The 15254-nt window shown below is 37.4% G+C and overlaps 1 protein-coding gene across 1 annotated transcript in view; it reads left to right on the forward strand.

Annotated features, from left to right (window-relative positions):
- The first annotated feature begins 396 nt into the window (after nucleotides 1–396).
- The window catches only part of LOC124360093 (glutathione-specific gamma-glutamylcyclotransferase 1), a 49225-nt gene continuing 34367 nt past the window's right edge, over nucleotides 397–15254 (forward strand). The window contains exon 1 of the mRNA XM_046813391.1: nucleotides 397–743. Coding sequence (XP_046669347.1) covers nucleotides 576–743 — 168 coding nt within the window. The 5' untranslated portion in view covers nucleotides 397–575. The remainder of the gene's footprint in view (nucleotides 744–15254) is intronic.

Below are 15254 nucleotides of genomic sequence, written 5' to 3' on the forward strand. Positions count from 1 at the left end.
AATTCAGATGCAAGACATACAAATACTTTTTTTAATTAATTTTAAATGCTCAAATTGCAGCCTAATTCAAAATTCCAGGGAGCTTTTATTTGTAAACTACATTATTTGTTTTTTATCTATTTCGAGATATTGAATGACGCTGTTTGTATATACTATGTGATAATACAAAATGTCATTTGAATAGTTAAACCAATTTCATCGTAAAACCGTAACCAATGAATCGTTTTCAATTTAAACCCTAATATCAATCTCTTTGCAATTTCCATATTTCGTAAATCTGTAATCACTCCAATCTTCTAAAAATTAAATCTGTCAAAACTGAGCGGTAAATTCGGTCCTGCGCAATCACATCACGGAGTGCGGTGCGGTTAGCGGGTTGGCGCGCAAAGCGGGTCAGTCAGCTGGCGGACGAAAAGACGTCGGAAGTTACATCAGCCAACTCAGTTGCTGTAGCGGCCGCGTGGCGCGCTGCTCTCCGAACAGCTGTTGAGTGTCACTGCCAAACGCTAACCTTTGAATTCAGCGCGAAGCCAATTCAATTCGGTTTTGGACGATATCAGCGGTTAGCGGTAGCGATGGAAGCTCGGAGGCGGTCGTCGAACAGCTCGTTATGGGTGTTCGGGTACGGGTCCCTGTGTTGGCATCCAGGGTTCGAGTTCGACGACGCTGTCACAGGGTTCATCCGCGGGTTTTCACGCAAGTTCTGGCAGGGAAATACCACCCACAGGGGCGTCGAGGGGAAGGTAAGTTGTAATGTTGTCCACACTGTATATTGTTTGAAATACAACAAGCCGTCTAGTTTCAATTATGTCAAATATGTATTTATCAGTCATTTATCGTAGAAACAACCCTTACAAAATTTACGTTTATTTTAATTATATTTTATGAAAAACCATAAAACATGTAAATAACAAGAGTATGTAGGCTATAAACTGGATTAAATTATGTATTTAATGTTTATTTATCAGTAATCACTAGTTTCAAGTTTTACTCGATATTCTCGCATAGTGGTTATTTTAGGTTAGAAGAATAATAAGTATGTAGATATATCTGATTTTGTTCTTATGAAACATATGTTACAGTTATGAATTTTTTCCAGAAAACTAATGAGTTTATAATAGCTTACTTGTACTGATAACGCATTTAATTTACTCAGAACGAAGTAATTTTCCCTGTTGTTTTCAATCAGATCTTTATGTTTATTGAGTTTGTTAAATGGGTAGTTCATATTGTACGCTTCAGTGAGCGTGAGGTTCATTGCCACACGTCGCGTCGGAGCTCTCGTTTATTGTAACGAATCGATTTTGACGTTTTTCGTTCTTACTGGTTGTAAAAAGTAGTTGTATAATTGCAGCGGTGCTTGTACCCGTTTATAATGGAAACCGTACCTGTTCGGTTATATGTAATGGAAAATTGAACTGAAATTATTCAAGAAGCAATAATAAATGGCTCTATCTTGTTCCACGTTAACAAGTAACTCACTGGTATGAACTAGAGTTATGCTAAATTTTAATAAAATTTACATAAATACACCCTTCTTTAAATTTATTAATTTAATATACTTATTGAGAGGGTCTGCTGGACTAACATTATTGTTATAATAAATTCCAAATTTATGTGGTGCTTTGAAAATACTATATGTTCCTCTCTTCTATAGTAAATGGTTTTGAATTTGCTGTTCTATAATGTAATTGTTATGAATAACGTAACGTCAATATATTTGATTAATCAGGCTGCAGATCTGTCTGTTGTTTGAATTTCTTCCGAATCTGTTATCAACCAGATATCCTCGAAACAATTTCTCAAAATCTGAAACTCTGCAGTTTATAAAAAGTTATTTCGGAGGGGATGAACAAATTTGGGAGGGAGGGGTTATTGTATATGATATAGCACCGCTTTGTCTTTCGAGATGCACGTGCAGAATTTGGAGCAATATTTCAGAGTAAAACTTTTATTTGTGTAAATACTTGCAACAGCAGTTGGATTTCTCTGCGGCCCGTCTTGGATTATTAACAATGGAATATGTTTTGCTACCAAAAGCCCTGCAGAGAATGTGTTTGGTGTGGAATGTTTTTCACCAATTTTGAGTATGTTGTGGATGCATTTATTTTGAACTAGTACTTTTGGGGTAGACTGCACAGATGACACGTGCCATGGATGACTTTGATGCTTAATAACAAGCAATATTGGAATAATTGCCATACCAAATTGTGAGGGGGGGCGTGTGCCCCCTGAGCCCACTCCCTACTACGCCATTACCTGAGATACTTATTGCTGGTTGCAACAAACCTGTTGAAATATTATTAGACTACTACCTTACCTCATAATTTATTCTCTTTGCAAGTTTCTTTCATTAATACTAAAGAGCGTTTTAATTTATTGTTACAGATGTTCTTCCTCCCTACAGGTAAAGACTACTAGCTAATGGTTCTTACTCCGTGTTTTGTCTGTAATGTCTACCTTGTTTAACGAAGCGGTTTATACGCGTTTTATCGCTATGTATATCTAAGCTAAAACACTGAATAGGTTTATTATTTTTTATGACCAATAAAACCCAGTACACTTCCTGTTTATGTTTTACAGAGTATACTTTCCACTCAGTTTTTTTTCATTCGATGTGATTTTATCGTTCATTAATTCGTTCATTAAAATATGTTTTTAGAGTAGAGTGGCCAGTGTCTGCTATCTTGGCCCTGCTGATAACAACTTCCCCCACTCTACCCTCTCCTTGATAAGCTATAGCTATAGCTACTAGTAGACCTTATAATAAATAATTATTTATTTCGCCTAGGACCAGTTTCAAGCTAGTTTTTTTATCATCAACGACCTTAGGTTACCGATAAACTTAGCGGATTATTTATAAGCGTGCATTGGTCAAATATAATGACATCGCTCTTTATCAAATATCGTCTGAGAATGCTGACTCCGTTGCCTTGAGGCTAAGAGTTGGTGCTAAAGTTTGACGCTGATGTCTTGATCCTGAAGTAATTGAAATGTATCTGAAGATAATGATCGTAACTGTCGTGTACTAATGTCTCTTGGTCTGGGATCTTGAAATTAGGTCTTATCTCTTGCCAACACACTCCGTACATTACCCTATCTCTTGGAATCCAGTCTTATCAACTCATTAGAAATATTACCCTATATTAGAATAATGTCTTATCTTTGGGCAACTAATATCAAATATTACCCTATCTTGGAATAAAGCCTTATCTCTGGTCAACTCATTTCGTATATTACCCTTCCGATATGAGAGCGATGTTCTCTGTTTCGCACGGAAATTTACGTAACAAACTTTTATATTTGAATTAGCAAATTATAAATGGGTTAATTATTCTCGTCCCATTTGAGTTTTTTAATATAAACGTGGCACCCAGAGTTAGAAACGTAAGGGATTATGAATTCTGTATTCAGCTCTTTTAAGTTAGTGTCGTCTAAAACAAAGCGTGTAGTGTAACTAACGAGATTTGTACTGTCTCCTTGAAGGGCGTAAAATAGAATACGTGAGGTTAGGATATCGGGGAGGGTTAAGTTATTTTATTGGTGTCTAATGAAACAAATATAACAGGACTAAAAGGTGAATAGAGGCAGCCTTGTGAGTAGCTAAAATCCGTGTTCATAACTTCTTTTTCTTAGGATATATATGGCTTTATAAAAGAGCTTAAGGCCAGTTGAAGCCAACAGAGTTTTAGACTATTCTACAGAGTCCAAATCAATCAATCAATCATTACCTACAAGTTAAATACGAAACGTGTTTTGGAGGATGGTAAATCCAGATACTTGGATCGATCTAACCTCTCAGAAAATTTTGAAAAAATCCAAATTTTTCAGCCGCAACAGCCCCAGGCCATGCTATGAGCGATGGTTTAGTGATGCTCAGTTCTTGCGCATTATTCTGCTGTCTCAAAAGGAAGAGTAGTGACGACTGACGAGCCAGAACTACTCGCTCATTCTCTCTGCGGTTTGCCGGAACCGTTCCGGCCCAGATTCTCGCGGCTGCCGGAGTCTCAACTCTCGCTGGACCTCCTCCGCCTTTGTCCTCAGATCTCATCTGTAAGTCTATCACGTGCGGTGCGCCCCACCCCCTCCTCGTCAATCTCAGATTTCGACCTTTTTGTCCGATACTCCCTGTCGATTACCTCTGTAGTATTCCATTCAGGCTCAGCGACCAGTAGGTCCACTCACATCTCGGCTAATGACTTCCTCCGCCCTTGACACTGTCTACGAAGAACTGTAGAAAGTAGAACCTGTTCGACAATTGAGTTTCATAGCCGGAATTTGCTCATTCACTCCATATTTAATACAGTTAGACGTATTGATTGCGCTGATGTTGACTTTGCCCTGTCTCTATATGCTGGAAGTGGCCCTGTACTGTAGATACAAATGCGATTTGACACAGGGTAGTGACGTCCACGGATATAATACGAGGGGAAGGGACAACCTGAGAGTTCAGTCTCAGAGAACGATGACTTATGAACAACTTCCATCTCAGGTTGGTGTCAAAGTGATCAGCAAACTCCCGGAGTGCATCAAAGAATTGGCAACAAAGAAACGTTTCAAGATTAAGAGGTCTTTTAGTGCCGAATGCGATTTATTCCCTTGATGAGTTCATGACCAATCGCTGGGAACGATAAAACTATTTTGTTAACTCTGTTGCCGAAATAATAACATTTTTGTGTTGACGATTGTAGAAGAATGTTTAATTAATGTAACATTGTTAAAATTGATGTTTTGAAACTCAACTTGTATTAGAATAAGTTAGACGCATGCAATACAATTGTAAAAAATTGTCTACTGCAATAAAGAAAATTTGTATTTGTATTTATTTGTAATAATTTTCTTTGTGTCGGATTTTGTTTCTTGTGTTAACACGTGGAAAAGCTTAGTTGGGACTATGCTTAACTAAGAATGGCTTAAGTAATAAATAAGATTAACCAGATGTTGAAACAATTATTCAAATGTTTTATTAATTTATTCAACAAAAACTACAGAATATCTACTAAAACTCACGCACGTGGAGCTTTAAACAAAAACACTATGACTAATTCAAGGTCAAAGATGTATAGTAGTTATTCATATTAACATGCGATTACCATAAAGATGTGGTAATAATCATCAATGCTATGTCTGCATAACATTGGTGTCACATAAAAAACTTTTTTTTGTTACGCTTAAACAGTACTATCTCACTAGTGCTTAAATTTCTAATTTTTTGGTACGTACATAACATATTTTTCACTCGTATAACTATGAAACTGTCACACCTTGTTTTATGTATAGCCAAACACAATAATAGTAAACAGATATATTATTTGAGTAAAAATAATATTTATTGTTTTTTACTTTTTTTATTTATTGTTATTTATTAAATACAACATTCTCATAATTGAGTAAATACAAGTACAATGTAAGAAATCAAACAAATTATGAAAATCGACCAAACATACACATATAAAGTGTTCCGAAGTATTACAAATATGTAATAAATTGCCTATAAATCATATAAAACCAACATTTCTTTGTCAGGAAGAAATAATAACGAAAACTAAATAAATGTATTTTTAATTTTTTAATAATGTTCTACCATAAGCCTGATACATGAAGCATGTTTAGATCTTAATTTAAAACAATACAGGCTCGGCACTGGAAGTAAGTATCTTAATAATTTAAATTGATTTATTAAAAGTATTGAAATTCAAACATGTCCTTGAAATATCATTTCCAGAGTATGCTTTAAATAAACGTTGATGTGTGAAATTAAATATGATTCATTCCAATCACAAGTCCTCATAAAACCAGGGACTTTCACAAAGGCCGTATTTTTAGACACCTCACTCTTCTCCTCAATCAAGTGTAAACACCAGTTAATCAGAAATCCTAGATACGTCACTCGTCACTCGGGTCCGGTCGTGTGTTTCGCGCAACGAGAAGACGTCAGCAGCAGATCTATATTATCATAGACATGCGAGTACATCTCACGCCAGCGTACCGTGATCACCCCTCTCTGACGTAACAAGTGTCGCCTGTGTTCAATTGAGGATGTTATTGAAGGATTAACGCGTTCACGATGCCTCAACCGTTTAGTACCGAAATAACCAAGTGTCAAATGGCGTTACTGGTACAGCAATGTCTCGTTATTATTCACATGTGACGCAGTCAATTGCGACAGTGCGGTTCATTTATCACCACGTCACATCGTGTGTTGTTCGATGTCTTCAATATTTGCATAGTTTACTTCAAACAGTAGGCGTGTGAATTGTTTTGTTTTAGGCTACGAGAATAACTAAACTACTTAATTCAACAAGTCTCCTGTTTTCGATGCAGACATTTCGGAATTCTTGGAATCCTTAAACCAGGATGTTAAAAATCTTAGCATACAAGAAGATAATAAGTTGGAACTGGAATCTTCACGTGAATACGGAATAAAAAAAACTTATTCAAGTCGGCCTAAATTTCAAAATCAATTCTCGATCCTCTTGTTCTAAAAGTATCCACAACACACTATCCAGATGTATACCGGCTACATTTCAAATTTATTTCAAAGTCCTCTTTGATTTATCCAGGAAACTTTGTTACGTCCACTATTGGTCAATACTACTTATATCCAAGACAAAAGTGAAAAGGGATCAACTTGTAACAAAACGCGTAGTAACTTGTGTATTGTGTACTACATGATATTTAAAAAGACGCATGTTCGTGTAGAACTTTATATTGATACCACTGAAATTAATTCCACCAGGAATTTTAAACTTCCTTCAACATATAAATTTTAAAACATTTGACCTGCAAATACTCATCAGACGTGAAGATGCCAGAAATACCAGAATAATAGCGATATCAAACTTATCTAGACAGGTTATTGTAGTATTGTTATAGATGTTATCTCTTTGCTGTTGTTCGCTCGACTTCACGTTACGGGCCATATATTAGAGTGAATTCATGTTGATAAGTGAATTTCCATTTTCTGATAATACGCGTACATTTCAACCAAAATGAAAAGATGTAAAATCATTAATTTTGAATTAAATGTTGAAATTAATAATCCTTAAAAACTGTTTGTTTTGCTTTAGATGAGACTTTATTTTATTTTGCTTTTTTCAAAACCTTTCAAACAGTGTTTTTGAACCTACCATTGTGAGCCAGAATTATTCGAATTTGTTGGTACAACTTTCGTTGTATTTTTTGGTATTTGCTCTATTCTCGGTACAAAATTAAACACTTACGGTACGTTCATGTTAAGTCCTGTTAACCGGTAACGCTTGCTGTTAAATTATATTATTTCTGATCGTTTTATCAACAAGTGTAAGTGAAGAAAAAAGTAGATTCCAGTTGTAAGTTTCGACGTATGTTCAGTTCTTATCCAACGAATAAAAATGGAAAGCTTTCATAAAAACCAGGAAGTACAAAACAGAACTAAGCGGCAGTTATTGTTTATGTACTGTACCATGCCATACCATCAATATTCTGTAAACATACAAAACGAGGAAGAAACAGATAATTATAATCTATGATAGTAAATTGATAAAATCTCAACAGCGAAATACTGATGTAAACAATGTGTTTATTTATAAATTTACTGAGAATTTGGTTATCTTTCGTGCCATTATCTTATTGGGTGCTAGTTCCGCCAATCTTGAGGTGACCTAGTTCTGATGGATCGAGTGCAAGACGTCTGTCACTGTTCCGTGGAGCGTAAATGAATGAGATCCTTCAGTAAACTAAGTCTCATCATCAGTACTACTGTCATACAATGCCACGACCTTCTAATATGCTACAAGTCGTGTCCTTGTTTGTTAATTACATCAGGTATTAAACAACATGTTAGTTAAATTTGAGACGTATGTTACCAGAAAATTTTAGGTTAATTTCATAAGACTGCATATTTTAATATTCTTTTAAGCTTCCAAAGCGGATTTTGTCACTAAAAACTAAAATTTGAGGGGTTAAGAGGAAAGATAAGTGACTTTTTGTGTACAATTAGAGATAAAGCCACATTTTAAATTTTTAAAACATATTTAACATGTCAAAATTGTTCACAGCTAAATTGAAAGTACTAATACATAAAACGTGTATTTTTAAATACTAAAGTAAAACGTAGTTTAGAGGACAACTAGTCTGAGGGATCATATGTTTAATCAGATCTTCATGTTTCTACTATCATGTGATTGCACATGACACTAAAAGTAGACAGAGATGCTAGATGTAAGATTGTTGTTAATAATAATTGATAATCCAATATCATTCGGCAGTTTTCTAATCAACAGAGTACTATCGCCATGCTATGTAAGGGGATAAAGAAATATAGTTTGGAAATAGTTTTTTTACTCATGTTACTGTAGAGAATGTTTTAACGGACAAAAGGATTATTACTGAAACTTGCGTCGTTTCACATAAAAAACGAATAATAACGTTTCGAAACTTCAGATCATGTTTCTTCGTCAGGTAGATAAATATCAATCAATCAATCAATCAGATTTTTTTATTACCGGAACATTCTATAATGCATGGCAAAAGTCAACTTTTTACTTGCTAGAATTTTGTCATACACCCCACAATAGATCTCATTCAGACATACAATTTACTAATTTACATACATCCATTCATTCGCCAATGATTCCCACTTCCAGCGACGGGTTCAGTCAGTCTTTTTAATTGGTGGTCTCCCCAATCATATGCCAAAAAACTCGTCTACATTATAAAGTGCTTGTGACACTAAAAAGCGTTTCAAACGAGTTTTTAACACCTTGGGCGTTGGAGCGTTTTTTATTGAATTTGGTAATTTGTTGACGAAATGAACACCCGCCTGTGAAGGCAAGCGTTCATAAACTACCGTTCTGTGTCTACCAGTTCGGTAGTTATCTCTGCCTCTAGTCTCATACGCATGTATGTCTCGGCCATTCGTCATGGTACATTTAGACATACAAAACATAGTTGCTTCCAAGATGTAGAGACTGGGCAGCGTCAACAGTTGTAAATTTTTGAAGGCTTCCTTACACGACTCTCTAAATTTCAACAGAGCGATAATGCGGATCGCTTGTTTTTTGCAGCTTGAACACTCTCATAAATTGATTGTTTGCACAAGCTCCCCACAACACCAACCCGTAAGTGAGATGGGGGTAAATCAAGCCATAATACGCCATCATTAGAACCTGAATAGGGCAGTATTTGGCTAGAGACCTCAAAACATAAATGCCTGAGGCCAATTTGGAGCAAACGTGATCGATATGATTATTCCAAGTCAAACCCTCGATCTAGGTATATTCCCAGGAATTTCGAGCAGTAGACTTCTTCCAGCATTGTTGTCAGCCAACATAACAGCTGGCTCGTCATGCCTGTCTACTGATCGCAAAGCAAAATTTTAGAAAATTAGACTTTGCAGAATTTGTCTTAAGATTGAGGCTGTTGAAATGTTGGACGCAGTGTTGTTGATCTCAATAAAGCTCTGCTGTTCCAGAATCAATTTTGATTTGCTAGTGAAACAGAGAGTCGTGTCATCAGCATACTGCACAAGTTTTCCGTGCAGAAGTGATGAACCTACGTCATTGACATAGATCAGGAAGAGAATTGGACTGAGAATTGAGCACCTGTGGGACACCATAGCTCAGGTGAATTGGTTCAGATAATTTGTTTGCGATCTGGACAATTTGGGTTCTGTGGCTTAAAAATGACCTGAGCCACTGGAGAGGCACGCCTCGAATGCCATGAGTTTCAAGTTTGTCAAGCATTGTAACATGGTCAACGCAGTCGAATGCTTTCGATAAGTCTAGGAACACACTTAATGTGGGATCCCGACGTTCTAGCCCCTCTACAACCCTATCGACTAGACGTTACAACTGCGTCTATTGTCGACTTACCCTTCCTGAAGCCAAACTGGTCTTCAGATAGCTGGTTGTGCTTATTTAAAAATTGAAGCATTCTTACCAAGAAAAGTTTTTCGAATATTTTGCTCAAAACTGGCAAAATTGAGACAGGCCGGTAATTGTGTGGGGGAATGGGGATCATCTTTCTTAAAAATCGGGCTCACTTTTCGCGGTTTTTAGGAGTGAGGGGAAAACTCCTTGTTCAAAAGAGAAATTTACTAATTGGTTTTTTAAAGGTTTCACAATATGCTTTGAACATGTTTTTATTAGCCACATCGACATTAAATTTAAAATCATTTGATTTTTTGGCTGGGAGCTGCTGAATTATTTTTTCAAGCTCTTCCTCAACGACAGGTGCCAGTGCCATGGAGGCTACTGGACACTGTCTCCGTTTTTGGGATTCCTTGTGGCGGTGAATGGGCAAGGGCCTTGCTCACAAAGCAACAGATCCAAAGAATCTGTTAAGCCTATTCGCAACCTCAACCGCATCCTCCACAAGTCTGTCACCATTTTTTAATTTTATTTGATTGTTGCATGATTTGTTTTTATTGTTGATGATGTTCCAAGCAGTTTTAGAAATATTTTTTGAAAATATAATTGATTTAGAAACATCATATGCCTTTGCCGCCTGGATCACTTTTCTGTAAATTAGTTTGTAATTTCGAAAAAAAACCGTTTGAATTCTTCATTGTGTGATGTTTTCTGAATTTCTGAGAAAAAACTTTAGTTTTTCTCTAGAAATTTAAAATTCCTTTAGTAATCCATTTGTTGTTTACCGTTTTGGAACCAAACTTGTATGGTTTTGAGAGGACAGTACATGTTAACATGAAAGTTTAGTGTATCAACTAAACATTTTAAAATGCTGTTCTACCGAAAGATTTGATTCTTGGAATTTCCAATCTTCTTTGGAAAGGGAAGTGTTGAGAGAGCGATGTTTCCTGGCCTTAAGTCTCTTATTGTTTTAGTGATTTTGGGCTCCCTCTCGATTTTTACTCCACTAATAATAGCCTCTTGGCCATAGTGGTCCGAGATAGCTGTATTGACCACGGAACACTGCGACACTTGGGAGATTAGATATGATATTGTCGATTGTAAGACTGTGTAGACTGTGTCACACGCGTTGGCGTTTTGACCAACAACTCAAGGTCGAATGATCTTAACAAGGTCGACAAATCGTTTGGTGGAAGGGTGATTAGTGTCCATCGCATTGATGTTAAAATCGCCCATTAGGATATAACCCTGTTCATGGTTAGTTAAATCCATCAGTAGGGCTTCAAAATTTGTAAAGAAATTTTCCTCATTGCCATTGGGAGACCTGTAGATTCCGATGACGGTAAATTTTGATCTGTTCGAATTGAATTTTATCCCAACTGCTTCAAAGTCTTTTTCTATAGTTTTGACAAGTGAAAAAAGGGAGAAAATGAATAATTTTGTTTGACAAAAATGGCGACTCCTCCTCCTTTGGAAAGTTGTCGGCAATATGAATTAGCCAATGTTGAAATTTGGAATTTGGCATAGGTCGATGTTCTTGTCATTAAAACCGTTCTCAGTTACAACAAGTACATCTGTTTTCGTTTTCTTCACACATCAATTGAATTTCGTCAAGCTTGTTAGTGGCAGATTGGGCATTTTGGTGAAGCAGTCGGATTTGAACCTGATTGAGAAATTTGGAATTCGTCTGTATTTGTTGGGTAGCGTCAGTCCAATTTTGTCCGTCGGGCCGTCTGTGGGGTCCCTAAAAAAACACAATCAGCTTTATCAGAATTCACAGGAGATGAGTGGCAGGTGAACAGCTGGGTGACGGGCCTCGGCCATAGGTCTTGTTGCAAGTACGTGTCATCGCGCATGCTGGAGTTGACACCAGCGCGAGTCTCGAAGGAAGCTGGTCCTGGCGTCTCAGGCAGAGGAAACTGGTCTCGAGGGAGTGGACACAACAGTCATCGGCTCCACAGGCTGCACTGCCGCTGGAGAAGGTGCTGCCGAGTTCATTTGTTGATGGTTCTCACAGGAAACCAAAGTCGGCCAGTCTCCCCGCAATCAGTCGTGCCAGAACCCTCTTGCCGCACATTCTCAGGTGCATGCCGTGGGCAGTAAAGTTAGGACGTCGGATGCAGTTCACCTCCAATACCCTTACATCCTTATGCCGATTGCAGAGTTCCGTTATGTAGCCATTCACCATCCTGATCGTCTGTTTGTTGCGTTTGTCAGGAGCTAAGTCATGGCGGTGGGGGAAGGGTAGCTACTAGCACTTTGGAGGATGAGCTAAGTTGTTGAAGGATTCCCTCCATGTGTTTGTAAATTATCTCCTCCTTGCCCGCTGCAACATCATTGGTGCCCGCTATGAGGACATAGCAGTGGTTCGCAGATGGTGGGCTGTTCGATGGCGAGACAATGTGCAGCAGGCCGGCTCCGGGTTTACAGACACCACTCACTTCGTTCCCTGGACCTGTGAGCTTACCGACAAAAACCGGCGATATGTCCGGGGTGTGACTATCACCCAATATGGTGACGCCATGGAAAGGGATTTGTATTGAGCTTTGTTTTTCAGCTGTCACATGTTTACTATATTCATGTTTTTTTTCTTATTTTCTTTCTTCGTTTTTTGTTGTTATTTATTTTTTTCTGAGAAGACACAGGTTTATTCTCCCTGAGAACAGTCTCCCTCATCAGGTAGTGGCTCTGGAGGGTTTGTTATGGGAGGTGTATGGATATTCGACAAGGTAGGGCTTGGTTTTGGTCAATATGGTGGGGTTTTTGTACAGTTTTAGCTGTTCTTCAAGAGCCTTAATTGCCGATATCATATTGGATGCTTCTTCCTTGAGGATGGTGCACCTTTCACAAGGTCGCTTCAACATCGTTACCTCTTCCTCCAGCATTTTAATAGCTTCCTTAGCCGGCGTCTTGTCATCAGCTACACGTGTCATGATCTCAGTTTGGGTGGTTCGATGTTCAACGGTGGTTATAGCAGGTTCCGATGTCTTTGTTCGAGGTGGAGGAGTCGAGTGCAGAGGAAAAACTTCACTCGTGTACTGGGATAGTCGCATATCGTTTTGTATTGCATGGTCGAGTATGGATTTCATTTTTGTTTTCAGCTGGGATATCTCATTTTTCAGGGCTAAGTTTTCGTTCTTTAGAATGCTGTCAGTGTCTGGCGTTGTCAGTGAGGTTTCTGTGTTAGTTAAAACACTTCAGATTTAGGAGTGTTATCCTTCGGAGATGACCCTGGAAGGTCCGGGGTAACGGAGGTCGGAGTGTCGGACGCGGGTAGTGCTGGCGCTCTCAGCCGCGGGTGTCCGGGCGGGCGTGTCGGCGCGCTTCTGTTTGAGGTGTGTCAGCACCAGAGACCTCATAGTCACAGGATGTGGGCCATCATGGTTATCATTTGTGGACAATATTTGGGTTTTTTCCAAATTTGTTTTTACCGTTGCCTTACAATTACGTCCCAGACATCTCCAGGTAATATCTCCGTTTTTTGAGTGATAACTTTCTCTAAATTTATTGTTATTGTACAAAATATGTGGTTTGCCATTTTTCGTTTTTTCAATAGTAAAGTTCATGCTGGTTTATGTCAAATTTTCAACTCAGTTGTTTAATAAATAATAACAGTAATAAATATTTAATAAATAAAAACAGGAATAAATAGTTAATAAGTAAAAGCAGCAATAACAAGTTAATAAGTAAAACAACAATAAATAGTTAATAAATAGAATAGCAATAAATAATTAATAAATAACACAATAACACAGATAAATAAAAAACCACAGCCACAATTGTGATAAAATAAAAGTTATTGATTCCTGTTAAAAATATTTAATCAACAAACTAAGTGATAAAAAATATATCTGCAGCCAGGTGGATTCGATTCTGAGGACCCTTTGTACTGTTAATCAGTTACGCAACTGATTGCGCTACGAAACACTGATAAGAGAGATCGTATATTTATCGTTCATGCAGTATGTAACTCCGAAGACCATTTAGCGTGGGATTATTGCAAGTATCACGTTTAACCTTTGAAACATCCAAGATTACAGGGAAAATGAACAAACTCACGAAATTAGTCCTTTCCTGCTTATCGAGTGCACTTTTAAAGGGTCAACTTACTAATTAAATTCCATTATTTATATAGAAACTAGTTTTAAAATAGATAAAAAACATCGGAGCTTAGTCTGCACGTGTAAACGGGGTAGGACCAGGCCTGCCAGCACTATAATAAATCCAACACTAAGATATTGAACGAGAATCAATAAGGAAATTCTATCAAAGCTTCGTTGTTTTATTGCAAACCGCACAATATCCAAATATGCAATAAATAAATGTACGATTATCAAGTATTAAATAGAAAAACAATACTTTATGTATTGTCGTACAGAGGCCATTTTTCCCTATACGATTTTTGATAACACAAAAGTTTGGAATTGAGCTCTGAAGAGTTCAAAATTTGAATAGGTATATTCGGCTAAAATTTATTTTTTATACTGTTGTGCCGGAAGATATATTCTGTACAATTTGACAGTCTGTCTACACAAAGACGCGTACATATTTTTCCGCTCAGTGAAAATAATTTTCAGGAGGTTTATTTACAGAAATGACAACATATTAATTCCGTTTCTGGACCTTATCCAAGTCCAACGTTGCCAAATACCGCGGTCCACGTGCATACTGCAGCGTTTGGAATGTGTCGCTGTCACAGACTTCACACCTGAATCAACCCTTCCCAGCATAGCTACGTTTTGTGTACAAAACCGTGCTTAGATATCGTGTCCAGAACGTAGTGCTCTCAACTGTGTATCTGATGAGACAAGGAGAATAACTATTCATTTATTAGGTGTCTCTGTTGTCGAAACGATGTAAAGAGTTAATTTTGAGCTTCTTCATCACCGACTTTTGGATCTCTCCAGACGAACTTGACTCCAGATTCCAGGAGTCAAGTCTGTAACAGCGTCAAATTCCAGACGCTGCACCAAGAGGAAGGTGAACTGGAGCTAAACTCAATATTCACATTGAATCAACCCTTCCCACCTACATACGTTATGTGTAGAACTACGTACACATTGACAAGTAAGTAACAGTATAAATAACTGTTCTTTGTTTGAAGGTCATTTTTGACGATGAAAGGATTGTGAAGGAAACAGGATTTTTCCGGACATTTGCCATCATTCAGTGAAACAAGAAATTAGTAACACTACGTTTCGAGATCTGCAATCTGATTTCTTCTTCAGGTATAACTAACCAAATACATAATTACAAACTAGTTAAAATTAAAAAAATCATACCAAAGTGTTGTGGCACGCCTAAGTCAGGAATCACAACCACCATGTTGTTTGTCAACTTCACTAACTATAAAATTATGCACCTGTGTTACTGATTTCTTGTTTCGCCTAACGATGACAAATT

This window comes from Homalodisca vitripennis, chromosome 4, assembly GCF_021130785.1.
Source record: "Homalodisca vitripennis isolate AUS2020 chromosome 4, UT_GWSS_2.1, whole genome shotgun sequence".
NCBI classification, from domain to species: domain Eukaryota; kingdom Metazoa; phylum Arthropoda; class Insecta; order Hemiptera; family Cicadellidae; genus Homalodisca; species Homalodisca vitripennis.